General features: G+C 37.5%; 3 protein-coding genes across 5 annotated transcripts in view; 2 read left to right on the forward strand and 1 right to left on the reverse strand.

The window, feature by feature from the left end:
* phtm (cytochrome P450 enzyme phantom) overlaps positions 1-2,610 on the forward strand; it is a 46,841-nt gene extending 44,231 nt beyond the window's left edge. For 2 of the 3 annotated variants that reach the window (XM_022059232.1, XM_022059231.2), the window contains exons 7-8: positions 74-248; positions 666-2,610. In XM_022059232.1, the coding sequence (XP_021914924.1) occupies positions 74-248; positions 666-844 (354 nt within the window). In that variant the 3' untranslated portion in view covers positions 845-2,610. The remainder of the gene's footprint in view (positions 1-73; positions 249-665) is intronic. The other variant, XM_022059233.2, reaches the window with a different exon arrangement.
* A 3,662-nt stretch (positions 2,611-6,272) lies between these two features.
* LOC110827462 (uncharacterized) overlaps positions 6,273-21,471 on the forward strand; it is a 142,473-nt gene continuing 127,274 nt past the window's right edge. Inside the window, exon 1 of the mRNA XM_022059169.2 lies at positions 6,273-6,487. The gene's annotated coding sequence lies outside the window, so the exon portion shown is untranslated. The remainder of the gene's footprint in view (positions 6,488-21,471) is intronic.
* Positions 7,171-19,631, reverse strand: Cyp18a1 (Cytochrome P450 18a1). Its single transcript, XM_022059230.2, has 8 exons — positions 19,132-19,631; positions 17,913-18,034; positions 17,016-17,282; positions 16,416-16,578; positions 15,801-16,065; positions 12,779-12,954; positions 11,998-12,155; positions 7,171-10,179 (listed from the first exon to the last, which is right to left on the reverse strand). Exons 1-8 carry the CDS (start codon positions 19,511-19,513, stop codon positions 10,087-10,089), a joined length of 1,626 nt encoding a protein of 541 aa, XP_021914922.1. The 5' UTR covers positions 19,514-19,631; the 3' UTR covers positions 7,171-10,086.

Genomic DNA, 21,471 nt, shown 5'->3' on the forward strand with positions numbered 1-21,471 from the left:
GCTTGTTGGTCGCATTAAGTATGATAGTTCTGATTGTTTAGCATTGTGTACTCTCCATTGTGTTTCATTTTAGGCTACTACCCTAGGAGGGTACCACATCCCAAAGGGCGCCATGATAGTTCCACTGCAATGGGCTGTGCATATGGATCCTAACTATTGGTCAAAGCCAGAGTGCTTCAATCCAGAAAGATTTCTAACACACGACGGACGATTCAACAAACCAGAATTTTTCATCCCCTTTCAGACAGGTGGGTCGGAAGTAACCTCATTTCTGTATATTTAAATAGTGTCTGTTAATGTGCTTAGTCCACAAAGTCTTCAACTGTTCGCATTAATTAAATCTTTCTACACTTCTTTATGCATGGTGAGGCACTTCATCTCACATTACCTTTAAATATCTATCGCATGAAATTAATAGGTAACAAAAATCATGTGAGATACTTCATTAATTATATTTCCGAACGCCTCTTTAACCATTTTGATTTACATACAGAATTTTCACTTTTATGCACGATTTTAGACCTGCTTTTGGAGCTTATTATTGAAATCCTTTCTCAGTCCATACCTTCATACATCCATTTTATTTTATTTTTATTTTTATTCTTTTGTTGCTTGTACATTGAACTTATTTAGTTATTTGTTTCCTTTTTATTTACGGACTACAGGAAAGAGAATGTGTGTTGGCGAAGAATTAGCTCGAATGTTGCTGTTTTTGTTTGGAGCGACCATCATTCACAAATTCAACATCAAGGCACCAGAGGGCGTTGACGTCGATCTAGAAGGTATCTGTGGTATAACGCTTACCCCAAAACATCAAAGACTGCTTTTCAGTCCTCGATTTTGAAAATGGAATAGTAACGCAAAGCCCCAGCATGCATGCCATTATGAAATAAATGCTTATTTCTTTATCTGAAATAGAAAAAATAGTGTTCATCTGTCATGAAATGAATGTGAAATGAGATTTAGAAACAGATGATTAGACTTTCATACTACAGATCAGTGATGTAGTTAGTAGATTTCAGTTTAAGGGGTGAACATCATTAATGTTGGATTTTTGTATATGCGAAGTTACTTATTAAATTGAAGCCACATTTTTTTAGTGTCTATAACACATGATAAGTTCGTATTTCCAATGTCACCGTGTTCGTCTGTCTACCTTCATTTATATTATCATCACTGTGGCTAAACGGGTCTTGTCGAATTGTAACTAACGCCTTGAGAAGCTGACAGTCGCTCAGATAGTTGAGAAACTTCCAGATTTTTGTTTGAAACCTGTAGGTTTATTACGATGTTAACAAGAGCCCGCCGCGTCCAAGGCCCTGTGTAACATTTCACAAGATGCTGATCTTCTATGGTAAAGATTTATTTGTGAGCTCACCCCCCCGACCTCACAAGCTGGAGGGATACCACGTGTCGGCTGTCTACAACTGTTTTTTTGGATATTTATATGTATATTGCTTATAGTCGTTACTCTAATTATTGAATGATTAACTTTGGACCAAATTTCACATGAAAAAAATTGTACTTGTCGTAAAATGTTAATTTGCATATATTTAAAATAATTGTTGATTAAGTCGATTAATATTTGACGTAAAATGCATAGCCACTAATGAAGTATGTTTGTTACGTCATGTGTTATCTATGGATGTTCTTTTCGCTTAATGGTCTTCAAAGATTGAAGTGTCTTAATGAATGCACGTGTATGAAGTGCGCCTGTTTTGATAGGCTGTGTACTTTGTCAATGTTTTTTTTACTTCCCTGTTTATGTATGGACCTGTCTATTTCGTTGGCTCCCTGGTACTGGGGTCGCGAGTTAGAATTCCGCGCAAGGCATGGTTCTTTGTCCTCGTCTGTATTTTTTTGCCCTGTGTAAGCAAAGGCCTTGCAGTGGGGTGATCACACTGTCAAACATTTTAATTGTTTCATAATTTTATAAAGTAATTCTGAATTGGAACAGACCACAAAGCTTAATCCGTAAAGTCTGATTATGATGATGATGTGTAACCTGAGTACTTAATTCCTAATGTGTTAGTTTTTCTTGCTTATGTGCTAAAGTCGTATGCATGTCCTGAATATAAACACATATGAACTGTGCAACATTTGTTCTGGTATATTTGTTGAGTTATTTAGCTTTAAGATGGCTGTCTTCTGGGTTGTTGCGCCGTATAGTCTGATGAATGAGGCAACAACGACCTCTGCAACGTCGGTGAACTTCTACCAGACTACAGAAGACAGCCATCTTCAGGCTCACTGCCACGAAAACCGCAAATCCTACTTATTTAGCTTTAATTTCTCACTTCACCCTTTGTTACTGTTGTGGATAGTTCATGTTTATTTCTTTCTGAGTCACAAGTTCATTATTATTACAATTATTATTATATATTATTATTTCGGTGACTGTAAATATTAAAATAAACAGTAGAATGGTATGACATGTGGGAAATACATGAATAAAAATATAGATCTTTATAAATTGTAAAATGTGGGGATTGTTTACTGAACCTACTTATAATTTTAATTGCTGTCGGTTTGTTACAGTTCTGCTGAATTTGTTAAATTACTTTAATTCACTGTATAACATATCTTTATTAAAGAGTAATCTAAGTGTAACCTATGAACTCATTATTCCATATTTACCTAAAAACTGAACTTTTGAAGCAGAACTTTGTAAGGCCATTTGATATGGTTTTAAGATTTTTAACTTATGATTTCACGTGGCTTATGTATTGTTCAACGGTATATTAGAATTATCAGGCTATTGTATAGGGCTAAATGAAAAGTGGTTGATTTAAAAATACTACAAGAATGTAATTTTAGGTTATTTTTGTAGTTGTAAAATTGAAATAATTTCTGAGCCCCTTCACTGCTCTTTCTTATTTTAAGAGTGTGTTACTGTGACTACATTTTCATGTTAACGTTTTATTCCTATTGACGAAATAGTTTGAAGTGTTCAGAATTATGAGAGGCCACACGACTCACCCTTCTCTGACACCAACCAAATACACCCAAAGAGCCAGTGCTTATAACCTGGATGTCTTCTGCATAGCGTGGAAAGAAAAGGGTTTCCAAACACTAAATTCAATGGAAAAAAACTACATAAAAAAATTTTAACTTCTGATTTCAGTTAACGTTTTGAAGACAGATTAGTTTTTGCACCCTTTCAAACATAGACCAATCTTCAAAAATATCATTGATTTTAATTTACACAATGGCATGTAAAAATATAAAGCCTCGGAATAGGAATATAAATTTATTAAAGGGCTAGAAACAACAAATTATAAGCTTGTCATTGTTTTCCTTAATGTCCTTATTTGCGTTGACACTACGGATAGTAAACGTGTACGTCGTACGCTCGTGCCTGTAAATTGTCACATCAATTGTTTCAAAGCTGTTTGATTACTACTAAGCCTACTCGCCTTATTAACTTTGTATGTAATACTTGAAATAAAGCGTTCATGCTTTCTTTGCACGGAATGCATGAAGCTAAAACATGGATCCTGTCCGTTCGCATGTTTCATCTCCGAACTTGACAGATTTCGTTTGTGTCTAGTATTAGTGGCTACCTTAAGGTATCCAATTTATCATCTTAATACAGTATAAATGACGCTCAAATCTAAATCTGTCTAAAACACAGCTTATCGTATATAATACTATATATGACAAAATTTAGATCCAACTATAATACAGAACTTCTACTTGAATCAATTTTTGAAACAGTGATATTATGTAAATTATGGATTTATGCCAGTAATATCACAATGAACTCATTTGAAAATGTGATTTGGCCCTGCTCCAAACAGGACGACACATTTCCAGTGTTATTACCAAGTATTCTGGAATACACTGCATTACTGGTGTTAAAGGTTGGTGGTAAGTTGTCTATTTTAATTTAACAAACAAATTGTGAAGCAAGTAGAGTGGGGTCCAAAATTTAGTGGCTGCTGGGATACTTTAGTCATAGGCCTATTTGAATTTTAGTATTGTTGAATTTAAGCCTAATCTTTAATATGTAAAAGCCAGCAGGTCTTGGATGAATATGGCGACCAGTCTGGCATTTGGGCTACAGCAGTTGCAGCAGTGGCGACACATTCAGGTTCCCACGGCTGCGACTACGAAGATGATTGTCTTCTGGGGTGTTGAGCCGTGTAGTATAGTAGACGTGGTGTATATTTAAGTATCTCTTGTTCGACAAAAAGCGTTACATTTCTTGACTAGCTTACCGACAAGGATGCTGTTATGTGGAGTTAATATGATCCGTTTCACTCCAATAATTTCTAGTCGCCGGCCATATGTTTCGCTGTCGAAGTCACCGTGATCAGAAAAAGTGTAGCTTGGATTATTCGCACGTACCAGAACAGGAACAAATACGGCATAATTTATATCGATTATGGTTTTTCCGATTGTACCGCTGTAGAAGAAAACAGAAGATAGAGGTGATACATAGGCTGCCTTCTACAAGACTACACGGCTTCACAACTCATACTAAAATCTTACTCGTCTTACATAGGTCGTTAATACACGTATTTAACTAAATCTGAAGTGAACCCACCTCCTACTTTCTTGTACAAATTTACAGATGTAACTAAACTCCATGGACCAGAGTCCATCTTGAGAAGCTAACAATCGCTCAGCTGGTCAGTAAATTCACGCCTTTTATAGATGGATAATTGCTGTGTTAAAAATAGCTTTCCACTGGTCTCTATCCTGAGCCAGATAAATCCAATCTATACCCTCATGCACTGTCTTTAAGAATGATATTAATGTTATCGTCTCATCTACTTACACGTGATTAGCTCCCCTCATATGTTCTTATTAATGTTCTATATGCATTTATCACCTCTCTCATGCGTGCTGCTTTCTACACGCCCTACTCATCTAACGCTAAAAATATTTAATTACTAGTGAATATTATGAAGATCTTCGGAATTGTTCAAATTCTTTCGTATTTATGGACGTGCATCTGTCAAGATCAAACGTCTATCATATCTTCGCACATGGAGACTACGTACTATATGATCTCATCTTAAAATGTATCTCTCTTGTGATGGCGTCTCAACATCAAGTTCTGGAACAAATCCAACCAATTTGTAGCCTACAGAATATAAATGGCATACGCACTAGTACGCATTCAACCAGTCATATTTTATTTACATAGCCTACTATTCGGGCATTCTGCCAAAATCCTTCAATGTACATTACTGAATGTAATAACATTGTAAGTACAGCTTGTTTACCTATTGAAAAGCTTCTAGTAACACGGCCTTCATAACTTTCACTGAGTCTCTTATTGTGTGCACGTGTCTGTATATACAGTACGTATTCTGCCATCGTATCTTGCGGTTATCAATGGACAAGCGACGCTGCATGTTTTGTAACAGACTGCACAAAAATTTGTCCATATATTCTTAGTTAAATAAAGGATGGAGCTTAACTATTGAACGACCTAGGTTATACAAAAACTGTAGATAAATGTGCGACTATGTTCAAGAATAATGTTTAGTTACGCTCTTTCTATTTTTGTTATAAAAGTTACGAGTTGTATCTAGAAAATGACAGATTTGTGGCTTTAATACTGAATATTATAATAATTATAAGCCTGGCTCAAGATTATTCTGTTCTCACAGAGAGAGCAAGTATTTTAGATGAGTTCGCTACTTAAGTTTAAGAAATTCGCCTCTTAGTTTTACTATGTCTGTCTGTGCGTCTGCCATTGTAACAATTCGATAACCGCTGAATATAATTCGTGGACATTGGTATTGGGAAGTTCAACTGAAATTTGTCAACGGTAATGGACACTTTACATAAAGATCGCGGAAGTTGGTGGGCGATTAGTTCCCACGTCACCATGGTCACTCGGAGAATCTAGAGCAAGTGGTTCAGCCACGTTGGGGGATCCTCTGCGATGACGTTGTTACCCACATACAGGCCCCAGGTGTTCAGTCCACCCACGCAAAAAATCAAGCACTCGTGATTACTCTGGGCGTAATTTTAAAGACCTGATTTATAATAGGATTTTTGTAGCCTGTAATTTAAGAGAATCTACGTAAATTAACAAGATTATGTAATTTCTTGGATTAATTTCAACGATTTTTAAATGTGTAGGAGACCAAGTGGCGTTTAATTTTATATCAATCGATAAATAAATAATTGATTTCTGTATAAGAGTAACCTGGTCTATTCAATTCTATCCCGCTGAGAATTTCCCTGACATTACCTGTGACAGATGAGTATCTTTGATGGCAGGGGAGCAGAGGAGAAAGGTAACTAACTGCGCATTCAGCAACCTAGTATGCCAATTGCGTATACAATCTGCGCGCGCATACACTCGTATTATTTGGCCTGTTACTCAGTTTCTGTGGTTAACTGTTAAGTGTTTTATAAGTTCAAGTTTTTATCTAGCCATAAATTGTTTTATACGAACATACTATCAGTGGATAAGTTCAAAGACGACCGGAAAATATAGTGATCCATCGCCTCATCCTATCAGGTAAACAAACAAATTACCATATTGTGACATGAACAATAATACACCACCGATTATTACATTTAAATTAACATTAATCCAACTGGAATTCTCAACGTTGTTAATAATCTGTAGTAAGAAAGATACTCACTGTTGTGCTTTAGATGGCGTAACATAACCCAATTTGATTTAGCTAAGATAAACAATATTAGTTGCGTTTAGAGCACTCTATGTGGGTCGTAACTTGGCAAGGAAATTGTAGCTTCTTCCGTCTTAGTTTATTGCCTTCCTGTAACTCAGAGTTTACTAGTTTTCTGTACGAGAACATAAACGTAGGCAATTAATTTTCATTATGGGTTCTTATATCTGACTGCTGTGAAGTACTATCAAAATTCGAATTCAGCCAAAGCCTAGAATGAAAAAAACTTTATTCATATATCACTAGAGCTAATTAGTAATTCGTATCAGATTGTACTATTTATAATTTTATATCCACCAGACTAGTTTCCCTCTATGCTTATTTCTACGTACATCCTTTTATCCTGCACATAAATTTTATTATTTTGAGGAAGTTTTATATAACGCACTCTATTAAAAATAACCTTGTAGGTGTGTAGGAAGACGTATTTGGTGTAATACTTGTAAATCTATGAATGGTCTTGGTAATGAATATGAAAAGAATGTCAGGTGTAATCACAAGGCAAGCATTTATGAAAATTCTCATTTACTGTATATTTTCATTCAGTTATGTTATTTTTCATGCAATGTTTTCGTTGTACAAAAGGTAATTAACAATAGAAATTAACAAAAGCAGTCAGTTCCATCCAAATCAAATATGAAAATAAATCTTTGAACATTATATTTATGAAAAATTGTTTTGTATAATGAAAATACAATTGTTGTTCATTTAATTCATGCATAGCATATAAAAGTCAGTCATTCAAATATATACAGACATTACATATATTACTTCACATTCACGCAGTACTTAGAAGCTATGAAAACACATGAACTTGTGAAAAATGATGTGAAATATAAACAGAATGAACTATGAAAAACCACCGATTTCATTCATGCTTGCGTAGGAATTGACTTTATAGGTTTCCATTCCACCTCGATTGTTCTGAACCATGTCAATGAACTGTAGTGCACAAAATCAAATACATTGAGTAACAAAGCAAACAAACTTGGTATTTGATTCCAGACACCAGTGATTGAAAAATTTGTACACAGTGGCGGCTCTATCTTTGGATCACATCTTCATTCTGTATAAGGAAATAAGAGAATGTTTCTTTTCGAAACCAGGACATGAAAGTGGCCCACTGTATGGCTCTGAATGTGAGGACACATCAAAGCCTCAGTAATAACAGAATAATAGAATGGTTTCTTTGTATTGGTGAAATTTAAATAATTGAAGATTTAAAGCTCTATTTGCTATTGAATTTAGTGAAGTCTTGGGCGGTCAGGTATTTCATCATGGAATTAGTTTCCAACGGTTTGGAGACTGTCTTGTCCCGAGAACTTATGCCACAGGCGACGTCCAACCAACAAAAAAGCTAACTAACGGCGGAGTCCTGCACAAGACATCGTCCCTTGCTAGGTATCACCTTTCTTACGTACGAAACGCATTGCTGAAAATGGTAAACTGAGCACGGGCGACGTATCTTTTCATTGCATATATTTACTAGCAGCTCGCGGAGCCCAAAGCGGACCAATAGGTAGCAATGGGCGGAGTAAAATGGCTGCTTATCATACGTAGGCCACTCATAATTGCTTACCCTGAAAACGTATCTGAACCGTTGGAAAGTTATTCCATACTACTCCGACTGATAGCCCGAGAAATTCCAGTCCATTTAAATTTGCTTTCAAGAAGTATGTTTACATTTTTATGACATAAAATAAGCTTTTGCTGGGTAAGTTTTGTACTCAAACCTAAATAACATGTGAATTAATTTATATATTAACACACACAACTAATATTTCTTTCATGAGCCGCCACAGATAGATTATAATTTTGTTGTCTACTGTATTTTGAGACACTGGCCCATTTGACTAGAACAACGAGGACATTGCTTTTGTTCAAGGGGAGATTTTTTAAATAAACATCTTGAATACCAATGCTACAAAAGGAACAATAGAAGGATTTAAATTGAAACTTACATTCAATTGTGATCCTATCCCCATTTTGTACTCTTTGCGACCCATTCGTAACATGTTAATGAAATCTGAGGTTTAGGGTTATACGAACTCTCAGTTAAAATGAGTAAATACATATATCGTTTCTACAGTAATGGAGTAAAGGTCTATTATATGGTGAACACAAAATTTTAGAGACTAGGATTGTTGGTTTAACACTACAATTCTGTCAGATACACGTACGATTCGTGGTACTGTTCGTTGATAAAAATTTGTGTGTACGAAGCATTATAGCCTATGGCCTACATACCAAAGGTTGTAACTACGTGAAACTTCTCTACCACTTTCCACCACATGAATCGGTGGCGATGTTGGAAGTGTGACTGATTTACAAAAATCTGATGTGATTTTTGTAACGAATGTAATTAAAATTTGGTCGTATATAAGTTTTTTTTTTGGGGGGGGAAAGACCAGAATAATATACCAGTAAATTGTTTGTTTTTCCTTTCACTTTCTTGTAAGGTCGTGTAATTTACACCTCCAAGCCGGCGAATGTTACGAAAGTCTTATTCGAAGACATACAGTAATGACTTTATGAGATTTAAGGTTTTCTCGGCGACGGTGGCCTTCTGGTTTGTGACGCCTTGTAGATGGTTAACAATATTCCTTCGAAACGACATGACTTGACAACCCAAAATACTACAAACTACAATACTGATTTTATTCTGTTGCTTCCCTTTAAAAATGATACTAAGGCTATCTCTGACTAGGAAACAGAACTAGCGATTCGGTCGCCTTCCGTACAAAATGGACACAATTATTTGGTGGTTGATGAGAATGGAAATGAACACAGTCAGCAAGTACAGCCTATATATCTATATGAACAACAAAGAAACAAAACACAGGGCATATAAAACTATGAACACGAGGTTGTAGAGTACACAGCCGAGAGGCGTCAGGAAGACGCAGTTTGTAGTTCATGACACATCCGCGCAGAAGTAGATCAGGCAATTTTTACTCTGCTGAGTGGTAAGGTGACGGTCAAAGGCGGTAATAACTTTCTTTTTCGTTGTACTTTGTACATAGAACAGTAAATATTTTTTGTTAGGTAAAAATCATATCTTCCGTTTCCTGAGACGTGATGCGTTTGATTGAGGAACAGACGTTTATCTGAACGTGAACGTTTTCCTAGCATCGTATTCTTACTTTACACATCAGGAACTAACTGCACACCAAAATATTCTTATGGCACTTTCCATGTAGTCTTACGTTCTACGACGTTAGCGATTGAGCAAAATAAAAAGAATTAAACTTGTGAATATTTCTCGTTGTACTTTCAATAATGTACTTGTCAGGAATAGAAGTTTGCAGACTGATTTGAGGGTCACAACCACATCAACTGTAGCCGACAGGAACTTCACATCCAAGAAGCTCAACTGCTGGGGGGGGGGGGGGGGGGTGACGTAACGGGTGCCTTCTCATTTCACTCAATGACAACCGACGTTCCTGAGTGATAAATTTTCGACGTCGTTACATTGCAAATCCAAATCGATTTCCAATGGCCTCTGAATTAATGATACCTGCAAGAAAATTAAATCAATCAAATTTCATTCTATAAAAAACGTGTGGGTGTTAATTCTACAATTAAGGGAATGGGTTTGGACTGCTACGGAGACCGGTCCGATTTAACGGCAGTCAACAGTTAGAAGCTCGTAGTAGGAGGAACGCGTTGCACTTAACAAAACCGAACGTAGCGGTCGAGTGGTTAGCACTCAAGCTTCGTATTCGGAAGGTCCTGGGGTCAAATTTCAACTCGGTGAAAGACTGTTATGAGGTTTTCATGTTCTTCCTTAGCCACTCCAGGCAAATACCTCAATAAGACCTCAAAATATGCCACGACCGTTTTATTCCAGTTCTTTTCCGACTGATCATTCATTAACCAGGCTATCCTTCGGCGTTGCAGGACCACAGTCTGGGCTATTAAAAGCGTTGTTAATTAAAGTATAACATAAAATTTCACTGTCATAGCTTTTCACTCCCACCCCCTCTAGTCAGCCCGACTACATGAAACCAAATTTGCGGGTGGAAGAATGAGAGAGGTCTCTGACTGAACAGAGCTGCTCCATACTACGACGCACTAATGCGTTTATTCTAATTATCAATATGATACTTGGGAAAACACATAGGCCTAATTTATAGCCTCGTTTCTAATCATGGCATTGTTTACTTTCGATGGCAAATAGCAGAACACGTGTTTCGGTTGTCACGATGAAGATAATTTAAAAAGAAACACCATCCAGCTCTGTAACATCCGACGTAACACTGACAGAAAGAAACGAAAACCTCTATTCTTTAAAAATGAGTCGTGTGGGGGAGTTTGCCAAATAGTATGTTTAATAATCTACAAAGTTTTAGCAGAGACAGTTCTTTTTTGTCATCTTTAACTCCAATAAGTAATAAAAGCCACAGCTAATTTTGTTAGTACGTGAAATTGCGGCTTATATACTCATAATACTCACAGTCTCACCTCATCCGAACGAAATAAACTTACATTGAATATATTGTTAAATATATTCGGAAGCGTATCTTTACCATTAATGAAATTCCGCGGTTTTCAAAAATTTTGGAAAGATTTCCGTCCAACGACCTCGTTCTTACCCCTGTCATTCCTCTGTGCCACTGTTACATGAAAGGTATTCACTCTCGCATCGTTTCTCTTTGACTTCACAGGATAATGCGAATCCCTGGGGTTGGGTCAGCCTTGGCTATTTCTTTCAAACCTCCCACTGAGAGTTCTTTGACCTCTTGGCTAAAATAAATTATTTTTGGATACAAAAGCAAAGAACGGGTGGACTTCCAACACAGAAGTCAGGTCGATTCCGAGCAATTAACACGTCGCCCAAGGGCTACAAGTTGAATGAACCTTGACTGTCTGCTGTTTAATGGGAAAAGAATAACAGAGGCTGTGAACTCCGAAGTGCTTGCAAAGTTTCCCAAAGGAATGTTGTCACCAATGATAATTATATTTGTCTAGTTTACCACTCTAGTTGTAAGAACTTTCTTTTAAATTACGTTTTGTATAGGAAACCTTGTGTCTTTAAATACAGAACTGTGGCTTATAAATTATTTAAAAAACTACTTAATTCGAGTGCCAGGTTCAAAGAATTTAATGCAATTAAATTTAATATACAAGATTTAAGTTTCTAGTTGGTGGTTGGGATTTAAATTTTATTCCGTTTTCAATTTTACATTTAATGAATTTACATAAGGAATCACATTTGCCTCCTAATTTTAATGGAAATGCTATTTAATCTTTAAAAGATACCCAGCATTTCCATTGGCTGCCAAAATATCGAGTTAAAAATAAAGCAGTATTTAGTAACACTTGTAACACTTACCTTATATGTGTCCGGAGTAACTGTAATGCCTGCGTTACCCTGAAGACTTGGTAATGGTTGATCCTTGGGCAGTTCTATGTGAAAGACGTGAAGAATTGACGAAATGAATAGGAATAGTTCCATCCGTGCCAGTACATCTCCCAAACACATTCTTCTGCCTGCAAATGCAAGTACCTGATGGAATCTAGAAGATCTACTATTGACATAGACAGGCTACTTCTTCCCGGGAGATGTCGTCTTATCTAATGACTATTGACTCACTTTGTGAGTGTTAGCAAATCATAGTGAATGATCTTATGATTTCTGAGTTTAAATATAGGGCCTAATTAATTTTGAAATACATGATAATCAAATGTATAAAATCAAATTAAATCCCATTGATTAACATTGAAAATATCTAGGTCGATTACTTTACGCGTTAACTTCTTCGTCCAAGTAGGCTAATATATATTGGGGTTGATTGTACAGTACTGAAATTCATGACGTAACTACCAGCTTCATCTGTCAAGTTTGTCGGCGAAAGGTCGACGTTTTTCAGCTTTGGATACTTCACAGGTGTATAATTTTATAGACAAAACTCTTTTTTTTTTGCAAAACCTCAAGCAAATATAACACAAACTTCTGTGGTTTTCTGATGTGTACAAACCTTTCGTTTGAATTATTACTATTGCCACATTTAGACCACAGTTCAGTAAAATTATACTTATACACTGACCAAGTACTTTTCATTCTATTTTATTTATGTATAAAGAGGAATTTTGTTATTTGTGACTGTACTTACCAACACCAAACGGAAGAAAGTATTCTGGCTTGGTGACTTTGCCTTCCGCGTTGAGAAACCTCGTTGGTTTAAATTTCTCAGGTTCGTCCCACAACTTCGGATCCATGTGGATAGTATGTAGCAGTGGCACAATCTGTGTATTCCTTGGAATCTTGAAGCCGTTTAGATACGAGTCACTGCAAATAGAAGCCACCGTGACAACTAGATTAGTCCGAAAAGTTACGGACTTAAAATTTTACGACTTCATGTTTTATATTCTCACTGCGATTAGTATGTTATCCGACGCAAAGTATGTGCTCATTGTCATAATCTGAAGGCTGTCAGAGTGCCTTAAAGCTTCACGGTGAATTGTAATAGATGAAGCGAGAAAATCGACCTGGAATAGGGCCAAAAACTAGGGCGGTACTATTGCGGGATTTTGCGCTACTAGCTGTTTGGACTTAATAGATTGTTACGGAATGAGAACATGAAGTCACTTTGCAGACAATGTCTTCAGGAAAGTGGTTGCCTATCAACACGTTATAATGCCAGACCGTCCTGGGATGCGTATCCTTAAAATTGATATATTTTCGAACTCCCATATATTACCTATACGACAAAATCCTTCTACTTATCGATATTTGTTTCACACTGAATAATTTTACTGAACTTTATTCCCCTGCATTCAAATATTGACTTCGTCACGATTAGAAAAGTTATTTAACGGTTGTTCTACGAGTTTGTTATTTCTCTTACTTTGTACATTTCACGCCACGTTAAATCTGGATTAAAGTTTGCTGATCGGAATTAAAGACATGTTACTTTTTGTTTATTGGTTGAAACTTTGGCATAAATGTGGCTTCATTAATTTCGTCATTGGTTCACTGACCCGACAGTTCACGCATGATCAGTATAGACAAATATGCCAGACAGGACACGGTCAAGTTAATCTGCATATCGATTTTACGAGTACTTTCACTTTTTAATACGAATGTGGCATAGCGGAACCCACTCGACGTGTTTATATGATATCCAGAACAAATATTTGGCTACCAGGTGTCAAACAACGGAAATCGAAAGATTCGTATGCAACGCAAATTCTGAGAAGTTGTACGGACAGGCCTATGTGATGTGTGTGTGTGTGTGTGTGTTATTTGACGTGAGCTAATACCGAATTAGGGAAAGTGTCTTAAACACGTTTCATTTCTTTACGGTACACAGTTCCGATTTCTCTCGATTAACAAAACACTATTCTCCCTTGACACTAAGATTAGTGTTGACGTAATTGCATGTGTACGTGATTGTACATTAGATATTAATTGTATGGAAATATGTCCCGCTTAACGACAGCATGTGTCCTCCATCTATGCAAGATTGTGTAGCTCTATCTTAAATATTTGAATGACTTACAGCTCGCTATCTCTGTTCGCAAAACTTAGCTTGTTTTGTTGATTTCTAAACTACCCTAACTATGAGAACAGCCAAGCGCCGGTTAATAGAAGAAGCCCCTAAGTTAAGTCCGAATGTATAGCAATGTGCTTCCTGGTCAGGGCCATCAGACATCTCGTGGAGCGGTGACAGATGAGTGTGGAGAAATGGTGAAATGATGATTAGTACTACTAAATTAAATAATACGGAAAAGAAACACACACCAGTGCTACATCATCAAAACTTGCTTGACACATTCCAGTTTTAGTCCAAATCAAATAACAATGGAAGATACTTTTCATAGGGTCCTACATGCCGTTCTTTTGAAATGACAATGGGGAATCTCAAGATTACCTTGGTTGCTATGGTTACGTTTGTTGCCTTGGTTAAAGATCAAAGGTAAAATTCTGGCGAACGCACAATAATTGTTACCTATGCGTACATTTCCTAACTTGTTGATTTTTGATGTGCTCGTTATGAACGTTTCCTCAAGAAGAGAAAGGAACGTATGACATAAATATTTTGTGTGACATGGATTCGATTGTTATGCTTCAATCGAACGTCGCGGTTGAATGGTTTGCACTCCTGCTACGTGTTGTGGAGGTTCAGGATCCACATCTTGGCCCAGAGACTGACTACACAGACTTTGGTTCTTCGTGGTTTTCCTCGGTTTCTCCATGCAAGTGGCAGGATAGTACCTCAAATTATGCCACGATCCATTCCAATCGAAAATTCACTGTTCGCCCTACCATTCGACTGTGAAAATATGAGCTACTGTCAGCGTCGTTAAAAGAACTGTAAACAAAAACGTGCTTCATGCCAGAGCAATGTTCGTGTTTCTTCTTATACTGGCAGTGTAATTAAATCGTGCTAGAAATTCGAGACAGCAGTAGACAATCTGAGGGCAATATGAAGAGGCCTACGTCTCAGACATAGGCCACTAGCTTCTCAGGGTGCAGCTGACCTTCAGTCAGAATCCTTTAGTACAATGACCGATCTCATATTCCTCCCACACAAAATTTAACTTTACCAGATTTTCCAAAGGCATCACTGATAGGTTAGCTCAGCGATGACGTGTTTTGATTAAAAATGGGCGGTACTCGGTTTGAGCCTTCGACAGATGTATATATATTCTGATTCTTCGGCTTTATGTGGTCAGTAGTTACGTTCATGCTCCGGACGCTTTACCCGTGGAACCAATTACAAATGGGGCTCGTTGGTCCCCTGTGACGTGTCGGACATAATGGGGGTCAAACCTCGATTGCCCAGTCCGTAACTTTACTTGTAACATAATACAGGTTCGCAAATTTTTATTTATCACAATTTTTTTAAGATAATTTCAAATGTATTACAGTAAATTAAAAGCATTCTTCAATGGAAATAAGACCGTTACTGATACGAAACATTTCATACGAGATATGACAGTTGGACGTTGCATAATTGCTTTTCCAAGCCTTGGAATTTTTAAGGGGTGTAAACGTATTTTTACGTACTTATTTCCTTGGTATTAAGGTAATTTGCAACAACTCTCCATGGGATAAGGACGTGGGCGGGCCGGAGAACCACACCGAACGTGGGGACATTTTTTAACCAAACAAAGAAGTGTAAAACTTACCGAGTTGCTGCATGCGTCGTGCCCAGTGGAACAATGCTGGACCGCCTCAGAACTTCCAGTATCGTCGATTCTGTATAAGGTAGATAGGGAATATCTTCAAGTTTGGGAAGTCTTCCCCTGCCAACAACTTCGTCCAGTTCTTCTTGCACAGCTTTTGTAATCTCTGGGTTATGAAGCAGGAAAACCACAGCCCACTGTACCGTGGTCTTAACAGTCTCCATACCAGCAGAAAACAGATCACCGATGATTTGTTGTATATGACGATCTAAAAAACCAATACCAGCCAGATTGACGTTAAGCAGTAATTGTACGTTTTCGATTATATCAAATATTAGTTCTTTCTTTGGAGTTAAACGGTCGCAACTTGAAGTTTAACCGCGGTTAAGAATGTGTGTAGCTTTACCTCATCTCCCTATATTCTCCTTAATGGCATGATACTTAGCATAAAAAATATTACTTGTGCCTATAATCAGTGTATAACTTGCATTAGATGGAGGATAACATTAGATTTTTTCTGTGGTGCAGAATAAGAATATCCCTGTTCAAAGGATCGAGTTACACGTTAATGCACAAATACAATTATTAATCCCATTCGTACTTGTGGCTGAGTCTTACCGTGATCCATTCCCTCAAACAGCGTCTCGCCACGACCTTCTTCCTTCGCTCGCTGAATTTCTGCCAGGTACGTGTCAATCAGGTCACGAACGTTGCTTGGGTCGAAAGTTGCTCGATGATTGTCAATTGTCTCTTGGAAAAATTGTGCCATTTCCGACCGATTCTGTTGAATTAATGTTTATATGTTTTACACCATTGTCAAAAATAAAATACGTGTTCTCCATGACTTCAGATAAAAAAATAAGAGTTATAATATTAAATAAAGACAGACTTTTGGCATTTATGGCAAATTATTAAATTATTATAGTCAAGAAGACTCATGAAAGAGGTCAAATTTAATAAATGCAACAAAATCTTTTCTAGAGAATTTACAGTTAGTCACCTAGTTCAAAATACAATGTTCTTTCAACTTTCTTATCCTGATCCCCTTAAATCCAGTCCTAAATTAAAGTTTTACACTATCTGCTAATAAAAAAGGCCAATACTAAATAAGTAACTAAAGTTATTTAGTGTGTTGTCTCTTATTTTTGAAGCATTTTCTTTCGTTACAGCTTAAGATTGTCGATACTGGCACTAACGAGTTCTGCTTCGTTCGCTTACCTCTGCTAGTTTCCTGCTTGTGGCTTTGAAACAGGGTATGAACCGCATGGCTGGAATAAAATTGATTGTTTCGAGGGAACCGAACAGCTTGAAGCCTTCTTCAATAAGACCCATGAAGCGCTTGAAGCGTATGTCATTACGCTCGAAACGCACGCTCATTGTAAGGGCACAAATGATGTTGCTAGCCGCCATGGCAAGTCCGGGACCCAGATCTGTTGGAGTCCCTTCCAGACGGGACAGCGTTCTAAGCAGAGCACTAACTTCTCCCTGTAGGAACACCACAAGACACGCTTAAAACATACGCCGTACAGTTTAGTGACTTAGTCCTTAAATTGTTTTCTTGTGAGTTTTGTAAGAAAGTCTCAGTGTTGTCTGGATTATTGGATTCTATTCATAGACTTGTAATATTTGTTATATGTCTGTAGAAAGATGTTTATTTATTTATTGATAATATCTACGATGCTGCACTAAAAGCTTATGTATGTAGTAACAAATGAGATATTTCCATCAATGTCGAGAATGGTTGCGGAATTCTTAACCGTAAATTACTGTTTCGTTATTCGTAGGGACGGACCTAGGGAAATCATGAAACTCTGTGAGAATAACCGGTCTCTGGTCAGGGTTTGAAACAAATACCTCATGTATGCAATCCATACACATTCGCAGACTTTATCAACTATCTGAATGTTGTTAATAACTCAGTAATGTTTATGTTAAAATAAAATACCTTATAAAATAATTCCGCAGATTTTCATGAAAGTAAGATTGAGATACAAAGTCCTAATTCAAAATTTCCCTATTTTATAAATACGTTATTAGTATTTTGTAACATTGTCCTGGATCATTCTACCTCGTTTCGATTTCGTTAGTTCTATATTGGTAACTTCTGGTACACACCATGATTCTGGTCTCCATTAGCTCCTTTCCAGCGCCTAAGTATTTCATTCCAAATTGTCGCAGCCTCTCGTGCAGAAAGCGCCGCTGGTCCTTCCAGAGACGACCTTCACTATTGACGATACCTGAGAGAACAAGAAAGAGAAAACACCCTAAATACCGAATAGCACATTGATCAATATCTTGCTGCTATTTAAAAAGAGTCTAACTGGAAATATGAATGCGTGGTTACAAAGACAACCCAATCCACTTGAACTAAATGACTGTGCCAAAACATACTACGTTCTAATAGTTGTATATTTTATAATAACAACTTGTTGCACACTTAATTACTATCCTCACAACCTTAATTTATAAGAGAGATAGGTATATTTCCAGGTAACATAAACTGTTATCACGCAAGTGTGGCGCCAGGCATAAAAATCTTTTTAATTACATTTCAAACCGTAAGATGACATACATTTAAAACAACAAATTATTTAAGTTATAAGCTTATTAAACATTTTGCTCGAAGTATGGTAGCCGTTCGATAACATCTCACGTCAGAACTACCGTCTAGACGTGACACCTGTTTCGCCACACTAAGTACATTAGAAGAGGCAAACGTTTCAAAGAATGTAAATGCGTGTCGGCAAATTTGAGCATTACGTCTTCATGTTTGCAACGTGACTCAAGTAACAAGTAGGTCACTGAAGATTAAAGAATGGTGTGAGTACAGACATGTGGCAAACTCATATTATCTCGTTTGGTTAGAAGTTGTACAGGTAATGTCCACTATGAACATTGTACTTTGCATTGTGTTATATTAAAAGATTTTTTTTTGGAACATCACCCCAAAATTTTAAAATTAGCAAGAGGGAATTGCATGAAAATATAATTGGAAAATAACTTGGAACTAAATAACACTTTCCATTATTTATTACTTGTTTAATTGCATGTAAACTTCTTCCACACGCATTTATAGACTTCAATCATAACGAAACGTAACATAGAAATGCATAGTCTAATTTTAAAAATAAAGAAGTCCTTCCCGGAGTTTGAATATTCGCGGGAAAAGAGGCAAAACGAAAAATACAATTACATGTGTGCGGCTCTGGCTGACGGAATGGCACGGCCTTGCCACCAGTTGCGATCACTGTGTCGGTTTCCGCGTTTCCTAGTCCTAGCGGCACAGCCGCCAAATAACCTTACTGTAAATCTCGAGTACTATGGAAGTGCTTACCGTAACCTCCGAGGATATTGATGAATTCGGTGTGGGGACGCCCTGTGAACTCCTCCCTGCGAAAAGCTTCCCGGATCGTCTTGTGGTCGCTAAGAACCACAACCAGCTGGTTCCCCAGTCTCGTGCTGAACATGGTCCCATATTTACTAGCAAGATCACTGTAGTGCAGGTGGTGAGCGTTGCCTTTCAGGAAGGGCAAGTAACCGATGACAGGAAATCCCCATGGTCCAGGCGGAAGACTTCGGATCTCGCTCAGTATTTGAGAAATCCTAACAGATACCAATATTACGAGGACCACTAGCAGAATTAAGTAATTATTAATGCAGCACGTGGTCCAGATAGTAGTGATCAGATTCCACAACAGCCCTTCTAGTAGCACCATGTTTGTCGGTCCTTCTCACACGCACGCTTTGGACTTCACACCGAAACAGTGATGGAATTGCAGTGAAGAAAGGAGTGTGCAGACAACTGGAGAATAAATAGTGTACTAACATAGAACTTAACTGTCCTTGCTGTCTTTTATAGTGAGTCATCAGCGAGACTCCCCCAGGTGGGGTTTAGTTACGTATTATGGGATCTTCGTGGAGGGGGGCTCTTGGTGGAGAAGGGAGTCTCAGTTACTAGAGCTCAGTATTTCGGGGGTAGCCTACCTTCTTCAGGGAAATCGTCTTGTCAGGAGGGATGATTTTCCGTCGAGGGAAGGGAGAAAGAAGGCGTGTCTGGTTCTTGTGAGTGGCTGTAGTATTAGGGGCCACGAGGTACTTTGGGCGGGTCGTGATTTTAATACGGCAGAACAGCCAACGAGAAAACACCTGTGTGCCCCTGTGATTGGGAGGCAGCTGCCCACGCACGCGGTCCCTCGGTCACTCTCAGTTGTAAGCCGACTGCTGGCGGGGGTAGACGTATGTGCTGGCTGCTCCCACTCGGATGGACCTTCTGTTATTCTTAGCGTTTCTGAAATTAGTCACTGAAAGGACACGTGCCTATATATCTGCGTATTTCGCTCTAGGTGAACAAGTTCTTCCGCTGAATCGACGTAGTTACAATATTTATGTCTACAGAGTAGCCAAATTTAAATAAAAAGTGGATATAATTATGTGGGCCTATTGGTATAATAAAAAGGAATTCGATAACAGGTTAGGTTGCATTTATTTTATTTTAATTTAATACTTTACGTTTGCATTTAATATTGTAGTCATTAATGACAAACGGGTTCTGCAACAAATTTGTGAGTAAATAAAAATACGCGTTCGTGCAAAAGAGGCGCTAGTACGTAATGACGCTACTGTAATTGTTCCGAATGTAATACTGTGACAGTTTTAAGTGTTCTTCCGACCATTTAACATCGGCTATACTTCACTTCGAACTGACCACCTTTCTGTTACTAATTTACATGTTTCAATGATTGTGTCTTGGGTTAGTGAGATTAGAGGTCATGTTAGACTTATTTTCTGAAGCCAAATTTACATACGCATGTTTCCGAAACCATTAAAAACACTGCATTTGGAGGGAGTAAGCCTACATTATTCTTTATTATACAGCGTTCCATAACAGAACAAATATACTTTAAGAAAAGACAAATAAATACAAATTTCAGTCTATCACATCCATAAATAGTTTCATAATATGAGACATACTTGTTTTATCATTATAATGACCGGAAGAAACCCTCATCTCCTTTTGCCTTCTGTAATGTGTTGACATTAATGGTTTACAATGGACTAATGTACAAGGTACTGATAATCGAAGTTTGTACATCCCTGACGTTCTGGTCCATTGGTCATTATTCAATGTTCGGTGTCACGTGTTCGAATATCTGTGTTGAGATCTGCCATTCTGATTGTATTTTTCGTGGCATTAATGAGGTCCTAATAAACGCCTGTGTTTTAGGCTAGCTTAAAATAGGCAATATTTAATTCCACATCCTTTTAAACTTATAAATTAGGTGTAATTTACGTAGGAAACAGCGACCTTGAAATGTATGTATTTTTCCTCAGTTCTAGGCAAGTGCTGGAATGACATGTAAAAGTAGGCCACAACCCCATTCTGCTAGTTTCTTCCTAACTCAGCATTCATGATTATCCTCAATTTACCCTACGTAACTTACACAGTGTCGTTATGTAATATAATACGTTAAAAATGTCTATCAATGTGCACAGAATCAACTCAGCCACAGATCAGAAGCCCAGCAGAAACTCTCCTTCTTTGAATTCGGGAAACGAAAACCCGGGAAATTATTTTCTGCTTTTCCTCAATATGACGGTTTTATTTCCTACCTTTCCCAGCTCACGTCGACAGCGATCTTCAGATCTAACATGACGATAAATATCATTTGCAATA

The sequence above is a fragment of the Zootermopsis nevadensis genome, unplaced genomic scaffold (genome assembly GCF_977971745.1).
Source record: "Zootermopsis nevadensis isolate Lab colony 2312 unplaced genomic scaffold, Znev_1.0 Znev_ptg000018l, whole genome shotgun sequence".
Classification (NCBI taxonomy): Eukaryota; Metazoa; Arthropoda; class Insecta; order Blattodea; family Termopsidae; genus Zootermopsis; species Zootermopsis nevadensis.